The sequence below is a fragment of the Stegodyphus dumicola genome, chromosome 6 (assembly GCF_044657685.1).
Source record: "Stegodyphus dumicola isolate Sdum_Otavi_A_Nest chromosome 6, ASM4465768v1".
In the NCBI taxonomy this organism is placed as follows: Eukaryota; Metazoa; Arthropoda; class Arachnida; order Araneae; family Eresidae; genus Stegodyphus; species Stegodyphus dumicola.
This window is the reverse complement of record NC_140773.1, coordinates 58,303,254-58,324,585: the sequence shown is the minus strand read 5'-3', so window position 1 is coordinate 58,324,585 and position 21,332 is coordinate 58,303,254. Positions and strand designations below refer to the sequence as shown.

The 21,332-nt window shown below is 31.6% G+C and overlaps 1 protein-coding gene across 2 annotated transcripts in view; it reads left to right on the top strand.

Moving 5' to 3' along the window:
- Positions 1–21,332, top strand: part of LOC118195241 (uncharacterized) — a 62,868-nt gene that overhangs the window by 18,062 nt on the left and 23,474 nt on the right. For both annotated transcript variants that reach the window (XM_085818336.1, XM_035366502.2), the window contains exons 4-7: positions 5,571–5,762; positions 8,500–8,622; positions 15,478–15,584; positions 15,665–15,754. In XM_085818336.1, coding sequence (XP_085674462.1) covers positions 5,571–5,762; positions 8,500–8,622; positions 15,478–15,584; positions 15,665–15,754 — 512 coding nt within the window. The remainder of the gene's footprint in view (positions 1–5,570; positions 5,763–8,499; positions 8,623–15,477; positions 15,585–15,664; positions 15,755–21,332) is intronic.

The window sequence follows — 21,332 nt, the reverse complement described above, 5'->3', positions numbered from 1 at the left end:
CATGCAATTTATTGTACATATAGTGATTAAATATTATATAAGGACAATCCCAAAAATGAAATCGCCTATATTTTTTTAATATACAAACAAACATTTGTTTTCTATAATGCTTACATTAGATTAAAAGATTGAAGACTGCCTTCTTTTACTACATAATCGCCATTTTGATCAATGTATTTTTGTCAGCACTGTGGCAGTTTCACAATGCCCATGTCTTACCAGCTCACCACCATGTCCTTCAGGAAGTGTTGAACCTCATTTTTCACTTCGTTGGAGCAGAACCACCATATAGACAAATGTTATTTCAACCGAGGGAACAGACAATAGTCTTTGGGTTCCAAGTCTGGACTAAATGGTGGGTGGATCATGATATTCCAACCAAAGTTTTGCAGGAAAGCAATGTTTGACGGGTGATATGTGGGCAGACGTTGTCATGGAGAATGTTTACACCCTTGCTCAACATTCTTCTTCTCTGGTTCTGAATTGCACTTCTGAGTTTCTTCAGTGTTTCACAGTACCTGCATTTTATTGTGTGTCCCTCAGGTTAAAAGTTGATGAACAATACTCCCTTCTGGTCCCAGAACACAATTGCCATGACTTTACTGGCAGACTATGTTTGAATTTCACAGTTTGGGTAAAGAGGGAAGCTGCCATTCATTTGCCTATTGTTTGGTATCATGTGTAACCAGAGTTCATCTTCTCTGACAGTCGAGTCCAAGAAGTTGGCCTTTTCATCTGCATGGTGGCAAAGAATCAAATCATTACCATTTTGGTCTTCTGTCGTTATACTTTGTACCCATCTTGCACAAACCTTTCAATATTGACTCTTTTCTATTAAAATCCCATTTATAGTGCTTTGGGGAACCTCAGGAACTAACATGCAGAGAGCATCCAGACTGATCTTCCAATCTTTACACATGTGTTCCTCAATCTTGACTGGCTGTAAACTCTGTATGCCCATTTGCAAACGCTTTTACATTGGTGCATGACTGTTCATACACTTCTGTCAGTTGGTGAAGAATATCAACCAGATGCTTTTTCCATTCAAAGAGCGAATAACTGCACAGACTTCACAGTTGGTGGTAGCTTATAATGAGAACTCCATTTTGAATGGCTTCTAAGCCAAGACTGAGCATTGCTTATCTGGAGTGTAGGAAGTGGTGTGGCCAAAAATTATACTAACAGTTTCACCAGGTCCCTAAAAAATAGATCTATTTTTGGAATTGCCCTTGTATTTTGATGTAATTGAATGACTTGAATCAAAGAGTTGTCTTTGTTTCACTCATTAATTTTCCATTATTAGCCTTCACGGAAATTAAGAACAGCATCAGATCTGGTTTCTATCCATTGTCAAATAACTCGCTATTTATATGGTATAATTACAAATGGCTCATCATGTTTTGAATTTCTGTGATTTTGAAGACATGGAGGTCAAACGTGATCTTGATATTCACGTAACTAAAATATATTAAATTCTTAAATTTGTAGATGCAAACTTTATTTCAAATTTTGTATAGCAGTTATGAATTCCTTTACCAGAAGCATACAACAGAAAGCATTTTTATCATCCAGAATATTCAAAGCACTTATCCATTATTCTATTTCCAGTAACATGCTTATTAAAGCCAGTATGATACAGATAACCCAAACCACTAGATTATTCTGTAATGTCAACAGTTTGAAAACACTAGTTGAGTAAAGGCAAAAGCCCTGAACAACCAGTTGTTTCCAATAAAACAGTAAAAAAAGCTAGTGAATGGTATGCCACAGAAATCATTTCACTTGTATGCCAAAGAAATATACAAATTGCTTTAGCTGTGAACTTGAAAATTGCAGCCAATTATATGGAAGATTTTTCTGTGGCAATTACAGCTGAAAAATACCAGTTGATGATGTTATGGCTTTTGTAGCCAGATGATATATCAAGTGATAGAAATTTTATTATATCATGCAAAAGGTGTTACAAGATTATGATTTTGTTTTCCATCTGATATTCAGTAAAGAAGCAACATTTCATTTGTGTGAAAAGAATAGGTTATTATCGAACAGATATAGCTGGAAATCTGGATTTTTTAATTATCTCAAACCCTGAATATCAGAATCTGTGAATTATAGACTCTTTTTTTTTTTTTTCCAAAATTAGTTTTGGAACAAATATATCATTCAATTACATAAATAAAAAATTATAATAAACTTCAAATAATGTCTGTTATGAAAAAGTCTTGCCATTTTGCACTGTATTGTCCCTTGCAATACATTTTCGACCGGTCCTGTACACTGTCGATGGTACAGTAATTTCTTAGGCTTAAAATTGCTGTACATAATTTAGCTGCAAAAGCCATAATGAAGTATGTGTATTTTCTATGTGTTTGTCATTACATACCATGACATCTCGTTCTTGAGCTCTTTACTATCTCGATTTATGGCAGATGTTCTTGAATGGAAATCTGCTAGTATATGATATGGATTGGTCTATAGAGAGGATCATATTGCTTAGACATGGATTAGGCTTTGGATAGAGATCAGGATTGGCACTGAATTCTGAACACACTCAGTAGTCCTAATACATCAATCTTTTAGACACATGACTGTAATGTTCTACCTGGCAATCTCATAAGATGATACCTGGGTAAGTTCATTGTGAATAGCAAAAAGCATACTGAGAACATGCGTACTCTTTGCATTTCTTGTGTATGATTAAAAAGTGTTAGTGCATTTGACAGCTTGTGTATCCCATATGGTTCGGTATAACCAGATATCCTATCTGATCAGCCTTTTAAGTTTACTTTTTCTGAAAATTTTTTATAAAAGTTAAAATTTTGCTAAATTCATTGTTTTTGCAAGCCTTTCAATTTAAATAATGGAATTTTTATTTGAACCGAATGCCATCAACAGGTGGATGTTAAAATCAGAAATAAATTTCAGTGGGAGTGGTTGCAAAAAATAGACAGTTGGGGTAAACAAATTTTTGTCTGGTGCAAGAAAACATAGGTCCCAGAATTTTTATAATACACATTGCAATACCTTCATTCATTACGTTTGTGAAGGAGTATGATCTTTATCAAAACAGGCAGTAGAAGGAAGATATTCACCACAAAGCATGAGAGTCTGCATAAAAGCCACAAATTTATTTGCTGTATACTCAGGCATTATGGAGGAATTGCAGCATAGTAAAAGAATCTTTGATAGAGTGAGTTACTACAGCAGTGAATGATGGAGCATTATCTCCTGCTTTTCTTATCTCCAGACATTATTAAGCTAACTAAAATGTTCACTAACAACATGAATTCATTACAAATAAGTAGAAAAAACTGCACTTCAGACTGAAGTATGAACTTGCCTAAATTATCATAGAACAAAAGAGAAAACTTTGAAAACTGTTTGTTTCTCCTTAAATATTAATGAGAGCACTAATAGAATAAATGAAAGTATTTAGATATTTTTAGTTCCGTATTTTTCTGAAGAGCAAGAAAAGTTTGTGATGAACATTTATATCTTGCAAAGTTAAATTAGGTAAACAATTTATTCAGAGAAGTTTTATGTGGTGACATACATTTCATTGTGAAGAGCATTGATAAAAGTGAGCATTTGTATGAAAATTTGCACTTCATCAAATGTAAAACTATTGAACTCACTGTCAAGACCATATCAATGGTGGGCTTATATTCTAACTATTCTTGACTGAATTGTGTATTTATGGGATGTGTTACTGTGATTTTTCTAGTCTTGATTTTTCTATCTTTGAAGACAATATGATTTTTTCTATCTTTGAAGACAGCAGTTGCACATGGATAGACTAAAAAATATTTTTCAGGAAAGATGTACAGAGGAATTTTTCTTGGAAAAGTATTGTAGAAGACTTTGCGAAGTTTATTGTTCTAAAAAGTGTATACATTAGTATATGTGAAAATTGCAAAACCATAAAGAAATTATGCGAATGGGAACCAAACTTACAAGAAATGCAAAGTGAAGTAAGACATGCAGCTGATTAGAATTACAAAGCGATTGTGCATGCATAGAATGAGAACTAGCTGTTTGTGCCATGTATATAAAGGGCTGTAAAGTTGCATTGAATTCTGTTTATTGTCCCCTGTCTGCGGTAAATGTTTAATTAGTGTTCAATAGCGGAGGGTGCCATACCAACAACTAACAGAGTTTGAATGAGGCTGCATCATCAGTATGCAAGAGGATGAACTTTCATATTGAGCAATCACAGCCCGCATGCAGCGTAATGCCACAACAGTGATGTGTATTTGAAGAAATGGACAGAGGGGAACAAAACAAGGAGAAATGCTTGCAGTGAGTCACGCAATAGCACAATGCCACGGGGAGGCAGACACCTCATTCGCTTGGCTGCGACGGATTGTACAGCATCCTCTCGTGTATTAGCACAACATTGGAGCAAGGCTACATGTGTTGTGTTCTCTAGTTCCATGGTTCATTGCCATCTGTTGTAGCTGAAATGCATGCAAAGGTTCCTCTACACAGACTGATCCGACTTCAGTTGGCATAGCAACACAGTGAGTGGCAAGGCCCATGGCAAAAAAGTTGTTTTCTTTGTCTAGAATCTGAAATTCAGTGGTGGAAGAGTACTCTTCAGACATTACAGAGGGGGATGTCTGCTTCCACAGTGAGTTATTCAGCATCATGCCACACAAATGCATATCATCATGGTGTGGGGAGTTATTGGGTATAATTGTCTAATCTCATCTAATGCAGACTGCAGGCAACTTTAATAGTGATTGCTATGTAAGAGAAGTTGGAGAGCCAGAGGTCCTCCCCACGATTACATTCAGAATTTGTATGATTCAATGTCATAATGTGTATAGACTCACCGTCAGCACACAAAGTACTGATTTCCAGTGTTTTCCTTTTTTTTTTTTTTTTCTTTTTTTGTCTTATAAATTTGATCGTTTATTTGTACCATCAGTAATATGTGGAATAAATTCCATTCATTTCTAACAATTCCTTGATGGTGTTGCATTTTTCACAAACATTAAGTATAAAATGATAAAGTAGGCGTAATTCTGGTGTCATGTTCATTTGTGCCTAGAATAATATTTTTAGTCAGCTCGAAAAAGTCATATGATATTAATATAACTAACTTCCTTTAAAAAATCTGTGATCTCTCCTTTTTGTGTAAATGGTACCATGCCAAGCGTATATTTACATTCTCAAGCACTCTACCATTCTGTGGTTAAAGTGGTTATTCAAAGTCCATAAAAAATGTAACTTGTTTTGTCTCTATTAAGAATATTGTTTTATAATTATCAAAGGCAGAAATTAAATATTTGTTTTATTTAGTAACAAATATTTAATTTCTGACTTTAAAAAATTAAGCTTTTTTGGTTCTGAATTCATGAAAATAATTCAGCAATTAAGAGATTCAACATGCTAACAAGTGCATATTTTTTATTATTATTTGAATAAGTAAAGAGATTTTATCTGAAATTTTTATTTATTATTTTTCTCATTATTATTTAATGCTGAAGTTATTTAAGTTTTAAGGTAATTTTAAATTTGATTTTACATGGTTTTTTTTGTATTCATTAAATATTTTTCTCATATAGCATGATCAGCCTGGCCTTCTAAGTATGGCTAACAGTGGACCAAATACTAATGGCTGTCAGTTTTTCATAACAACAGTGCCAACACCCCATTTAGATAATAAACATGTAATATTTGGAAAAGTAAAGAAGGGTATGGGAGCTGTCACTGAAGTGGAAAATGTCCCTACCAATGAAAATGATGAACCTCTAGAAGTAAGTGAAATTTTCTGAATAAAAAGGCTAATCTATGAAAAAACTAGTCTTATTTTCTAAGAGAAATGTATTCCTGGTGTGTTTATGCTGCAATTTATTGTGTTAATAATAAAATTTAAATTATACTACTATTTCAAAGTTTTTAATTTTTTTAATTCTTAAGTGGAATGAATTCTTGCACTGGAATATGTGAACAAATATGGAGTTGAATTGTAATCTTATTTACGCTGCATAAGATCTCATAGTATGATCCTTGAGAATATTAAATCTTCAACATTCGCAAGGATCAGTGATGCATTTACTATTAAAGATATTTAATACTTTTATATATGTTAGCTCTTTCAGTAAAAACAGTAATACAGTACAAAGTCTTTAATCCGGACTCGTCGAGACTTTGGTGATTCCAAATTAGGGGTTTTTCCAGATTATAGATCATCAATTTAAATCTGGTAAGATGGCATGCAGAAATTATAAAATTAAAAATATGAAACCATAATTTATGAAATAAAGAGCAATTGTGATCTAAAGGGTATCAAAATTTACAAAAAAAGCTTAATATATATTTGTTTACTTTATTAAACATTTCTTTCAATGTAAATTGTTTAAGTTGCTTCGTTTTTTGTGCTAATACTTTCTCTTTAATTCTGTAAACAGACATAATTTCTTGTTCAGTTCCACTGTTCAAGTCCTGTAATTGCTGTGTCGAGAATACCGACTAACTTGTCAATCGAAATTTTTCCATTTTTACTAACCTCTCTGTCACTTTCTTCATGCCTTTATCCTTTTTTTTGCAGCAATTCCACTTTTTGTTTGATGGACATCGCTTTTGTAGATCCTTTGGCAGCTCCAGAATCGGAAACTCTTTTTGACATAATCAAAAGTTCAAGCTTACTTTTTATAAAATTGCTCTAACAGTCTGCAAAAAATAATAAGCCAGATCCAATTAGAAGATTAAGGAACAATGCAATCTGCAACATTAACTGAAATGTATAATTAGATCATTTTAGCCTAGTTTATACCGTCCATTATACATTAAACACGCATGCGCAAATGTATTATGCGCGTGCGTAAATGCATATGCACATGCGTAAAGGTATTATGAGCATGCGTTAACGCATTATGCGTTTTTGCGTGCGCAGAAAGTTTGTAGCTTTGAGGTCTGGATTAAAGACTTTGTACTGTATAAATTTTACATATTGCGTAGCTGTTTTTTTCTTAATATTTTATGCTTAATATTAAATTCAAGTTTTTATTTGCCTGATTTCAAATTTCAACGAAAATTAATTAAGGCCCGCCTCAAGTCTAATAATAATAATAAAATTTGAATATTTATAGATAGCAAGAGTTTTGCATAGAATATTAAGAATGGAAATTTGCATTGAATATGGGAAGATAACTGAATATCAAATAAGAATGTTAGGGGAAATCCGATTGGAGCGTTTTTCTTAACAGTGCTAAATTTAAATGTAAACTACTACTTCCCTTTGCTGCATTTTTGTCTTAAGACAAAATTATTGTAGCCTGCCAGCAATATGTATATGAAATAATTTTAAAAAGAGAAGAAATGAAGTAATTTAGAAATTATTGTTAAAAAGTGACCTATTTTCTCAAACCCATCCTAAGATAGAACAGTTTTGGGAACTTATAATAATAAATAAATAAAATATTGAAGTTTCAGAAATAAATGAAATTTATTGAATGAAACTTAAATTGTGAAAATTTCATCCTCCACCTCTAGCGGTTTTCAGCATATTTTTCTTACGAAATTTTAAGCTACTGTAAACATTTGTAGAGCTTTATATAAAGATGCAACCAATGCTTAATCAGCTAACTTTTGTAACTTTGTTGTTACATCAATAATATTGTACAGTACTAAATTTAACATTAGTTCTTAATTTTATTTTCAGCTTATTTAATATTCAAGCTTTCTTTCCCTACTTAGAATTTTTCATGTTAAAGCGAAGAAAATTTAAGAAATGAAATTAAAAACTTGAAACCATTTTAGCATTGCTTCTGGTGCTGAACTGTTATGCAGTTGGCATGGTAGTGAATGCCTTTCAGGTTTTTCAGAGTAAATTTTAATGCCAAATAAATTCAAATACATTTTCATGCTTTTCATTGCATCAAAAGCTGCACTGGCAATTATATATAGTTTTTAATTATCATTTCTGAAAGTATCATGAATTCATTATTATGTTTGTTTTAAATTTGTAGTTTTATGTGAATTTTCACAATATCAAGATTTAGGGAAGCATGATGTTTCCCCCCCCCCTTTTTTTTTTACAAAAGTTTGAATTCTATTTTATGAGATCTGAAACCTGATTTTATAGTCATCATCGAAATCAACAGTTTTACTGTGTTGCTCAAAGCTTGAATGCTTTAATGTTTCCATTATTGGCTGCATTTACAAATTTTTTTGGCTACCCTTCTGAAATTCCCTGCTCTTCATTCAGCTGCGGCTGTGTTGAAAAATACCATGTGGACTATGTTATAAGAAAAACAAGTTAGAATGAATAAAACTATAGTTATGTGAAAAACAAAATTAAGATTTGTGTACTTCAAATAACATTTTTTAACAAGGTTTGAGTATTACATTTATGATTTAAATTTCTAAATATTTTAATATTTATTTTTTTATTAAATTTTTCTGTAAAGTATTTTTGAGAATTGTTTATCAATGTGTTTATCATATTGATATAAAAGTATTCTTCTGATATATATTATGGTATTTTTGTAGTTATGCTTTATAGAAAATTGTGGTGAGTATAAACCTGGAGAAGATTTTGGTTTATGTGAAAATGATGGAACTGAAGACGTGTTTCCACCTTTTCCAGAAGATTCTGATATGGATTTCAAGGATGTAAGAATTAAAACTTTGAGCAATAATATTTAATTATTATTGTTTGAATGCATCGTCATGTTTTTCTATCTGTAACTTGAGATCTATTATCATCTTAAGGTATATTTGTACCAATTATGGATAAAAGATTTGCATGCATGAATGAAAAGTGTATTCCTGTATAGCTCCTCAGGAAAACTGGAGCCGTCATTTATGTGGGATAGATCTTAAAGAATATGAATCATTAGAATAAACAATTTCTTCACTTGAGATAGCATTTCATTTAAGTTGCTATCACCATAACTGGAGTCTTATTGCATATAGTTTATTTGCTATTTTCTAGCACCTGAAGTAGTATAACATTCTAAAAGTAGGTAACTAGTATTAATCAAATGTTTAAGAATAGATTTGTTGAATTTTCATTTCTTGAAATATTTTTCTTCACTCTCTCATCAGTAAGTGTTAATGACATATTGGAACTTGAATGAGTGGTTTCAATACTATTTTAGTTCTTGAACAGTTATGGTAATACTTTATGTGGAAAGACAGTAAAGGCATTATTTTTAAACACTGACAAATATGCATTTGTTTTTCACTTAGCAATAATGCCTGATTTAAGTTTTATATCAGGCATTATTGCTAAGCATTCTTGCTCTTTTAAAGATACTGGATTAAAATACAATTTGATCAATTGTAGGTTCATATAATACAAGTTTATATATATATAGTTAATTTGTTCTTAAAAGTCTTGAATTTTAACTAATTTGTGAAAAGTCTGTTTTTTTTGCTACATTTCTCTTTGTAGAATTATCATCCTTAATGGGCATTGATATTTTGGATAGATATATAATATGGGGCACTGCAGACTGGCATAACGAACTGCAATAAACTGCCTCGGGCAAATGTTTTGAGTTGTTTGTTTCATCCCGCCATCCATAACTAGTAATATGAACAAGAATATTCTACATCAGCCTAATTCTGTAAGGGTTCATATTTCAATATGTATGTGGATAATTCAACTATTCCCAGCTCTAGTGCCACAACTAAGTATCCTAAATCAAATATCTATCTGCCAATGTTACCTTAAAGCTATGGTGTGAATTACTGCATATGGCTTGAACTAATTGGGAAAACACAACTCATAAGCAAGTATGACTTTAAGTCTCTTGATCTTGAAACAATTAGCTGGTCTAAAAGTACAGCGGGATATAATACAAGTATTTCTGCTCAAAGCCGCAACACTCTGTGTTGAACAATCTGAAGTCTAAATCAAAATAACTTATCCACTGGACTAATGTCTGGCAGTCTATTTCAGTAGAGCCATGGCTTCTCATTCTAAGGCAAATGCAGTAGCTGTTACACATCTAAATGTCTATTATAAGCAATAGAGTTGAAATTTTTTCTCTCATTTTTATACTGTGATGTATTGGGAATGCAAATCTGCATAAATCTATGGACTGTGCAAATGTGTGATGAAATAAAGTATAAAGGGGTGTTTTATACTTTATTTCAAAATGAAAGGTCCTTCATTTTGAAATAAAGTATTCAAAGTTCTTCAAAATTTTTGTATAAAGGAAATGTATTTCCTTTACACGTTTTCCTAAAATTTCCTTTATAATTATTCCCTAATAAAATTTCCTTTACACGTTCATCCTTTCCATGGAAAAGATTTTGACATGCAAGTCTTCTAACAGACTTTATGAAAAGTCTAACCTTAACTTCTAGAGTTGCAATCTTGTCACAAATTCGCAGCTTAATTCTCTGTCTTTCTACATCTTTCCAGTAGTACCTGGAAGAAGAAAAAAAAAGTATGGTATTTACATACAATATCACCTTTCATTTTGCTAGAACATATTCATTCCTTTACAAGCTAGTTATATACAGTCTTTGCTGACTTTCTCCGTGACTGCTGTGTTACTGCATTAACGTGTTTGTACTGTGTGACCAAGTGCAGTGTATCTTAGCATCCTTATGTCTGAAAACAGGCAACGTTTTACTTATGAGTGTTTGCCACAGAGACTAGTTCTTCCTTTTACATTTTTACATCTTTCCTTTTACTTTTTTTTTCTCATTTTTCAATTCCCCTTTACAGGATTCAAAAGTAAGAAACACTACTTTCAAAATTATAGGTGATCTCTAGCTTAGAAATTTGCTTTTAATCCAAACATTAGTAACTAGTTAAAATTGTTTAAAACACACTTGTGTTATTATTTCTTTATTACATATTAGTCTAAATATAAAGAAAATTAACTTACAATTAAGAAAAATAACTTTTAACATATTTACTGCTTTCCATTTTGGCTCCAGTCGGTCGTTCATTTTTCACACCATTTCTGGAACTCTGTTGAACTTCCCACTGCTTGATTTGTCCCTTGCATTTGTCACTTCAGCATATCTGCACTCTAGATTACACACTGCATCATCACTGTCTGGACTCTGTTGAGTGAAATAACTGTTCATCAGTGGAGCTTGACATCCACTTGTTGATCTGCTTTTCTCTTCCGACCTGTAGATGGTAGGTATTTAGACTCACTTTGGCCGCCATCTCTATAGCTTATATCTGGCTTGTTTACGCTTTTGTCTTAGGCCTTGTTTCCCAACTGCTTTGCACTGCTGGTAACTCAACTTTCTTGAATGCATTCCAGACCTTACGTTTAGCCTGCTAGCTTTATCTTCTAAATTTTCTTTTTTGGTAATGTCGTCTTGTCGCTGTGCTATTTGAGATATCCAGTTCTTATGATGACTTTTACTTTGATTCTCAATTTGTACATTCTTCTGTCTTTTTTTTTTTTTTTTTTTTTTTTTTTTTTTAGGGACCTGCTCAGTGTCCTCTTGCTTCTCATCTTTTTCATTTCCATTTGCTGGATGAGCCTTCTTCAAATTCTTTACTAAACCTTCTACTCTCATCTCAGGCAAATTAGCCTGCATTCCAAATGCAACCTCTAATTGAATTCCCATTTCCTTCACAAGTTGCATGTCAGCTCTGTTGTAGAATCTATTAACTTACCACATTTGTGGAATTCGTCAGCCTCACCTCGCTGTACAGTATCACCAGATAATATTCGCAACTACATAAGGTCTCCACATTTTCGATTAAGTTGTTTCTTGCTATTCTGTGGATGACTGCATATGTTTTAATACCTTGATCCTAGTATTTATATCAGCCTCCTTGCTTTTCTTATCATAATGCAATTTTTGCATTATCTTGGCGTTGTCCAAGATTTTGAGTGACTCATCAATTAACTTTTGAATATCTTTTCTCTGCCTCCTGCACTTAAAATAACTTATTTGATTTATCTATTTTAGCTGACTGCAATGCATACACTAACTTTTCAGTGCAAGGCATCCCAATTCTTGTGATACTTTTCAACATAGCAACAATTACATGCACTACATTTCTATTTACATGCTGAGCTAAATTGTGCCTTATTATCCGATATCATTTGAGTAATACTGATTGAATGAAGCCTTGAACTTTAAAAATGTGCCTGCAGTTGAATTAGCTAATGCAAAGCACTATTCACACCATTCTAAGATTGTCTACAATCAGTAGTAGAAAATATGAGTTAACCTGGCTTCTAGAGGGGCCTAACAAATATGTTCTGAACATCTCATTTGAGAACCTAGATAATGTATTATTTGAGGAGCTTTTTGGTGCAAAATTTACATATTTAGATTTCTGGCATGTGACAGCTGTGGACTCTGCATAATTTGGGAAGAAAACAGCTTCCCTAACTCTGACAAAATCAGATTGTTGTATTTGTAACTTAAAAATAGCTGGAATGACAGGCCTTAATTCTGAATTATCATTCACGTTTTTATTATAAAACAAAATATGATTGATAGCTTTTGTAATACTCAGCCCTGCCTTTAATTTCTGTCTGATTTACTTCCCAAAAATTCTTTGGATCCATTAATGCATAGATATTTCCCAAATTCTAGATCCTTCTTAAGCCGCTATCACACATCCGTTTATTTCAGAACAACTGTTTGGAACAATTTTTTTGCTTTGTCACAACAGCCAATCCCATAGATCGCTTTGGGGTTAACAGAGGGGGAACTGGTTCTCCATTACAAACAAGCTGATAGCTGATTGGTTGAAAAAAAAACAACTTGCTTTTTTTTTTTTTTAAGAAAGGAAAAAAAATCGTATTTCTTTCAGTAGTAAACCAGTTGTAAAAACAGTTGTTCGTGTTAAACAAATGCTTGTGTGAGTGTGCTATGGGTCTTATGCATCATTACGTGACCTGGGATGAAATCATACATTGAGGCTATTAGATTAATGAAAATTTTTTATATATTACTCTTCTAGCTTCATTTCCACCTTCATCTGTGTTATAGAAAAAGCTATATATTAGGCAAATCCAGCACTCAGTTCTTGGAAAACCAGTGCACAAAATAAGTCTGCCTTAATATATTGTATTGGGCAATGTATTGAGCCAAAAGCATGGTGAGAAAGAGGCTGAATCAGTTCTTTCGCTGAGCTGTCAGACAGCACTCTCTTCAAAAATGATGTTTTTCATTATTGCAAATACATATTTTAGATGGAATTGTGTGATTATAGGGATAGGCATAACCGTGATTTTATAGGCTAAATAATTTTCCTTGTAAAATTATAATTAATGTGTGGTGAAACTGAATAACGATGGAAAACAAATTTATTAATAGCACACAGTAATGACTGTAATTAATTTTTAATTATATTTTTTAAAGTTAAAAATAACATCATTTGGAAGATGTGACAATTGTGATTGTTGTAATTATTCTTTGTATATGATTCATCAGTCACATTTTACACTATTTTGTGATATGATTTTCCTTACAAGATCGGACATAGGGAACCCAACTTTCGGTCCCTTAAAGTTCGTTATAGTTATTTGACTGTAATTTTCCTTCAGAATTTGTAGAAGAATTATTTTAATAATTCTAAAAATTTCCAACCTTTTTTTCACATGTATTGAAAATTTGAGTGGAAATGACATTTTTGAGGATCAATGGGCAGGATGATTCCCGTTGTTATTATGCAATAAAAATGTTGCAAGATGATATTTATGGCAGAAATTCTGATAACATGTAAAGAATATTTTTATAGAGTAGAGAATATCCTGTTAAAATTGCATTTATTGCAAGTTAGTTTTAATTTTCACTTCTAATCATTTTGTACCTCCTTAAGCAGTCTGTATTATTAATGCTATATATAAAGATAAACATTTAAATAATTCAGTTGGAATTAATACATTATTTAGTGGTTAATTGCAAAAAAAAAAAAAAAAAAAAAATGAAATGGCATCTGCATGGGCCGACTATGCTTACAGCTTGCCCCATTTATTATTGAAAATGTTAAATATATGAGCTTCTGCTAAGTAATAAATAATCCAGATTCTCTCTAGATTCAGCTTCCAAATTATTTTATATTCTTTTAATAAAATTTGCCATCCAGTGTTTGAAGAGCTTAATATGCCATATTTAAATTATGTTTTTTTTTTTTTTTTTTTTTAATCTGAATCTTGATAGTAGTATATCCAAAAGTTGTTGAATTAGTTTTCTTAAAGCTTTCTGTTTTCATCAAAATCTATTGATTAATTAATTTTAATGTTCTTTTTTTCTTCTCTCCAAAAGTGTTTAAAAGCCTTCTTAAAATCCCCCCTATTCCCTTCTTTTAAATCTTTTTAGTCATACCAAAAGTATTTGAAAACTTTTTTCTTGAGGATTTTCCCTTCATTTCACTTAAGTCTAGCTGAAATATGTGTGCTATCTTAAAATTTATTGCCAACATCACTGCATAGTATAAAACAAAGTCACTTTCTCTGTCTTTATATCCTTATGTCTGCTTAAATCTTTAAAACTACACAACGGATTTTGATGCGGTTTTTTTTAATAGATAGAGTGATTGAAGAGGAAGGTTTATATGTATAATAACATCCATTAAATAGTGGAGAAATACTGTTATTTTTTAGGTTTCTAATGTGATGTCGTAAATAATTACATTTTTTCCGCTTACATTGCAAACGCAGGCTGAACCCTACGAGATTTATCAAAATAATGTACTAAGTATTGTACACATTGAAAAGGTCTACAGATTTAAAAATTGCAGGACGTAGCGTTTGCGGCGGTGCCGGGGCGGCGGGAGTGTGCCTATAAATAGCGCATCGGAGGCCGCGGTTCTCCCTATAGCACTTTGAATTTAGCAGCGATCGGACGCATTTATTATCAGAGCTCTCTAGCTTTCAGTGCGACAACGTATCAGTAATTATAAGTAAGTTACGATAAATAATTGTATGATAGTAGTTTTAAAATATAAATGATATTCTATTCTAAGGTTAATTTTTAAATCGCACTTATAGTAATTATAAGTACATAAGGTTAGATAAGATTAGATTAAATAAAACCATAATTTATGGATTGGAATTTTCTATTAAGATCTTGGTTAAAATTTAGAGTTAAATCAATTTAATATTAGGGAAATTATTTTCAAAAATCGTAATTTAAGGTGAGGTATGCAAGTTCAGAAAAAGATTATGAACTGCGATTCATTGTTAAAATATCCATTAATATTTTATACCCGTGCGAAGCCGGAGCGGGTCGCTAGTAGGTTATATAGCATATTATCATTTTGGAGTATCTTTTTATCAAATTTGATAAATGCTAAGCAAATTCTCATTTCTTATTGATTACCTAGTATAAGAAATTTCATTCACTTCATTCATGTTAATAAACTGTATAGTTTTAAACGAGATATATCAGTTTACTGTTGTATTAAAAGCAAGTTCCAACAGAAAATATCTCTTTTAAAGTAAAAATGGTAAATATTGTCTTTGAATATAAGATTAAATTAATGCCAGTAATTTGAAGTTATTTAATATTTTATCTTTGTAGATTGATCATATACTTTGGGTTGCTGAAAGAATAAAGTTATCTGGAAATATTTATTTCAAGAAAGAAGACTTTGTTACAGCAAATATGAAATATAAAAAAGCATTAAGGTATTTTCAAATATTTTAACCTATTTTTAAATTGCTTTCCATTGATTAAAATGTGTAATATTGAATTTGAAAAATTGCAGGTATTTAAACAAATTACTTGAAATAAATGAAGCTAATACTGAGTTAGAAAAAAGAATGAATGCTCTAGTAGTGCCATGTATCCTAAATAGGTAAATGTTAAAATATTTTCTTTATTATTATTAAAATTCTTGATGGCTTTATTATGTTAAACTAAACTTGAGTTGTCGTTTTAAACTTAGAAAATAATATTATTAGTATTGCATATCGAGCATATGAAGTCAATTATCTCTGTGAAGTTTGTGATGGAATAGAAGGAAACCTTTCATGACATAACATCTTCTTGAGATCATATCTGAAATTGATCAGCTTTTCTGAAAGCATAAATGCATTTAATGATAATTGTGATGTGATATATCTTAGATACGTAGTTCTTAAATTGACCGAGACCATTAACCTTTTAACTGTCAAGTTATTTTGATGATTTGGGTGCATAAATTGTCAATTTTTTTTATTCCAAAAATGAAATGTTTGCCTCAAAGTAATCAAAAAAAAAAAAAAAAAAAAAAAAATGCAGTGCACTTTGAACTTTAACCTCTATCCTGTGAAACCTTCAATCAAATGCTGCCATCTGTTGAACTGAAGCCAAAATAAACTTCTCACGATATATATTCGGGTATAACAAGACGATGCACTCAAAAAAAATTCGCCCGGGTAATATTCGGGCGTGACATTTTGGAATACCAGTGCTGTGCCCGAGATTTTTCGGGCATGACAGTTAAAAGGTTAAATCTATACTGAAGAATGTACCTAATCAGACTGAAATATTTTATTTACTAAAATCAAGGAAATGCATTTCAAAATTCTTACTTTAATATTAAAACTACACTCACGTCCATAAATTAAGGATAATTCGGAGTCACGCGGAAATCGAACTCTAAAATAAATATATTTCCTGTAAAATCACTACACACATCTTCAAGAATCATATGCAAATTTCAGGAAGTAACCAGATGACACCGATGGTACGTCACAATGACAAGAGTGTAAGAGAGTGATATATGAAGAATACAGGCAAAGAAGTAAAATTGTTCGCAGGCCCTTTATAAGCATTTCAGTGCAATAACCGAATAGTTATGACACAAAGGACACATTTGGGTGTTTTTTTACGTGTTAGAATTATCGGCCGTCTGGAATGTGGGCGTACCTAACTGGAAGTATCAGACGAACTTGGAATTGCCCAGAGTGTCATCTCCAGGCTTTGGAAACAATTCCAAGATGATGGTAATGTGAGTAGACGTTACAGCACAGGTTGCCCCAGAGTTACAATGCTGAATGAGGACCGGTATTTGGCAGTTACTGCCAAAAGAAACAGGTGGAGCACAGCCTCAGACCTGTCTCGTCAGCTCTCTTCAGCCACTGGTACGACAATTTCAAGGCAGACCGTGTACAGACGCTTAGGGCAGATTGGTCTATATGCTCGTAGACCTGTCAGATGCGGTCCACTTACTGCAACTCACTGTCGCCTGGAGTAGAGAGCATGCATTGTGGACACCGCAACAGTGGGCTTGTGTGATGTTTTCCGTTGAGTCCAGGTTTAGCTACAGAACTTCAGAGAGCATTGCTTTTTGAGTGGTGTAATATCCCCCAAGATCAGATTGATAATTTGATACTCAGCATGCCTAGGCATTGTACGGACTGTATTGCATCGTCTGGGAGACATACAATATATTAACAATCATACCAACCATGTAATAGTGGTTTTTTGTAAATAGTTTTTTTTTTTTTTTTTTTTTGTAATTTGCTCCAGAGAGAAAAAATCGCTAATTTTTTTAATAATATCAAACATATAGCATCTTTTTTTGCTCTTTACCTTTTGTTTAATAAATAAGCTTTACAATTAAGTCAAATTTGTTTTGCTTCTAACTCTCCGTTTGCCTGATTTTGCATTATCCTTAGTTTATGGACATGAGTATATTTTAATTGTGAATAGTAGTTAATTTTTTTGAGTAAAGTCTTATAAGCTTGATTTAGCATTTATAATGCAGCAGCATTTAAATGATTCATTCTATTTTAAAACCCTTTATGCATAATTTTCATTTCCAATCTGCATGGCTGGTAATGTTAAACGAATCTTTTGTTGCAAAGGCAGTTGTGGTTTTGAATGCAGAGTCAAGTGTAAGTATTTTTTTACTTGAGGGAGATGTAAATAAGGCCTCCGTATGCAGTCAAATTAAGTGTGTCTCTGTACTTTTGTATTCAGAAAATCTGTAATTTGAAACCATAACTTTATTTATTTAAAAAAAAGCATAATAATGTGTGCATTATTAAACTTTTTAAGTACATAAACTTTTTTTTAATTTTTTCTTGACGGCGTGTATGTATTCATTACAAGTATGCAGTAGTTTTTATGATTATCTTACATTAGCATATCTTCAAAACAAGAGGTAAAAAACATTAAATTTAGAAACAGAGCTGAATTCCTGAAGATGCTGTTTGCTGTAAAGAAAGCTAGCAGAAAGTTATGAATGTTATGAAATGCAAATTCAGTAATTTTAAAGGAAAAGGAAGCAATAATAAAAAAAGCAGTTAAAAGCTATTTTAAAAAAATGGGAAAAGAAGAATTTTCAGCCATGTAAAGAAATAAACAATGTCAGATTTTAATTTTTTTAAAGATGTTCATGCGTAAAAATTACTAATTAGGGACATAATTATTCAAGTACTTCATGTGAGGAATTCAGTGCAAGTGGTGGTGGGTTCAAAAATTTCTTTGCTGAAGCAAAATTATGTTGAGAATTTGTGCAATGAAAATGATTTTATTAGTGAGAAAAATGATTGAAGTAAGTTATCATAAGGTATTAAAAGGATTGTAATTTAAAGAACATTTATAACGTAAGTAAGAGACATTTGTAAGTATACAGATATGGCATTAAAAAAGATAATGATCTCTGTGCCAGTGATTTGTGTAACAAAGAACTACCACTCACAACAATTTTTTATTATCAGAATGCTTAAACAATATCAGTGTCTGTGGAATGGTATAGATGAAAAATCCTGGATAACAGGCTATACATTCATGAATTAGATAGAAAATTTAACAGGCTATACGTTCATGGATGACACAATCAAATAAATCAACCCTAAAGATGAAAATACAAAATTGTAATCCAAATAGAAAAACGCAGATGCAGAAAATGTAGTTCAGCTAAAATTATGACCTATTTCTGTGTTCAGGCTAGTAGCAGAATAATCTGGGTTGAAATTGTAGAGCTGGGCCAGCTGTTAAGTGTTAATAGTGACCTAAACTTCGAAGATAAAAAATTAAAGATGACTGGGGAGTTTTTTTTTTTTTTTTTTTTTTTTTTTTTTTTTTTCCCATTGCAGGCAAATACTTTTATTTCTGAAGAAGTAGAAGTTCTATGGGAATAAGAAAATAAAGTAAATCTCATCTGTTAATTTAAGTAAAACTAAATTCTGTAAACAGGTTCATGTAAAAAAAATTATGTTGTAATCTAAGAAATTATAAGGCGATTGATTTACTTTATAAATTTGAAATAAGTTTGGGGAAAGACCTAAACTAAAGATTGACCAAAAGAAAAAATCATATAGGTAGATTTTTATTGAATAAATACTTTAATAAGAAGCAAGTGTTTTCTGAAATTACTAAACAAAACTTAAAATTTTTTCTGATTTTTTAATCTTCTTCATATTTTAACATATTCATTTTCAGTAATTCAGGAAGGTAAATTTTTGGCTGCATATATTGATTACTTATCAATATAATTCATAATTTTTATTAATATTACAATACTAATAAACTGGCAATAAGACGCTTCTACTTCAACACTTTTATTTAACAGATGCCAAAAGGATTGAATGAGATAAACTTTTTTCTTAAAGTTAATAATTATTACTACTTATTCTTATTATAAAATGATTACATCTACAGAAAACCTTAAATGAATTCTTAAAGAGGTTTCCCCATATGTTATATTTATAGATGCAGACTTCTAAAAAGTTTTAGGTTGAAATCGCACACCTAAGTGCAAAATGCAAGTTATTCACTTAAGCTGGTGAAGATGGTTCTCTAGTTTAACCATCGAAACTAGTCCTGCGAAATTAAAAAATATTATGCTGATTCTTGTTGTTTGACTTCTCCAGTAAGCTTTGTAGAATTGAGCAGTTTTTAATTAATAATGTATTTGTTCCAAAATACCATATTTCCTGGTGTATAAGACTTGTATACTTTTTCTTTAAGCATTTTGTGTTTACAAACCTGGATGTGTTGTATACTTCAGTATTCACATCATCAGTATTTATTCCAACAGCAATGGAAATGCTAATAGTGACATTGTTGCAAACAAAATCAAGTTGTGAAAGTTTATCCACAATCCTTAGAATGCTAAGGCCTTCACTCACCTCTTTCTTTGAAAAACTCAAACATCTGAAATTCCATTTGAGAATAACAGCAATTCCCCCCCTTCCCCCCAAAACGAAATGGTGTGAAGGTTTCAAATGTCATTATCTCCAGTTCCTATCAAAGGAGCTTCTCTGAGTGTGTACTAAACCAAAGTAAATAAAAATAAATAAATTAAAAAAATTACCAACTGGTAACTCCCCCCCCCCAAAAAAAAGGAACCACAAAAGAAACCTTTTAAGACAGGATTGTCTACAATAAAGATGAATTGATACAATGTATTTGGGGAAATTGCATCTTAGGTTATTGTATACTTTAAGGGGTAAGAGATGGGAGTTCTGACAGTGATGATGTGTTGCATACTGAATAAATGTTGATTTCTATAACTTATGTAATATTTTTCTCTTATTTAATTGTAATCCGGCAAGCTTATAAAAACCAGTCTGTCAACCAATTAATTCGTTACTTTTTTCAATTTTCATGTCCCAAAATCAAGGTGCATCTCATGTGTAGGAGCATTTTATGCAAGGGGAAATATGGTATGTTGAAATTATACTAAAAATATTTGCAACCAATTGATTATTGGCATATCAAAATGATAAGTGCTTTGTATGATTTAATCATAATGGATTCAAATGAGAATAGTTACAGTCATAGAAGAGACACATCATAAATTAGCTATTTGTTAAGTGTTTCATTTGCAAAGATGCTTAAATTTGGATTTTTATATTTAAAAGGTTTTGGTTAATCTGTTATGTATTTCAGATTTTTGACCTATGCATACCAGGATTCAAATTCAGTAAATATAAAGATGATGCTAGAGACAAAGGTAGATAATGATATTATCCATTCAAAAGAAATAAAACCTTTTCTTAAATCTAATCCTAACATAGGCATGAATTTTAATTAAATTTTAAACTAGCATGTCTCTTGTCATCTATACTATTAAAATCTGTGCACGTCTATCTGTGGCATTATCTCCTCCGGAACGATGTGGAGTTCAGTTTTGAGAGAGGTACCCCCAGATTCTGAAAATTTGTGGAAAGCCATTTGAACCATTTTCATCTTTGTATGACTGTAATCAGCCGATATATTCATTAAAAACTCTGAGAATGCTAATTTTTTTTAGTACGCTGGAAATAAAAAAAATGCTTTATTTTGAAAATGACATCATGCATATTAACCTGTGTCCAAAAGTTGTTTCCTGGTTTGGCAATAAAAAAATTATTTTGGAATTGGTTGTTGCTTTGTGAGAATGAACTGATTTCATTCGTATTGAACTTTTTTTATGCACTTGCTTTTCAGGGGTACAT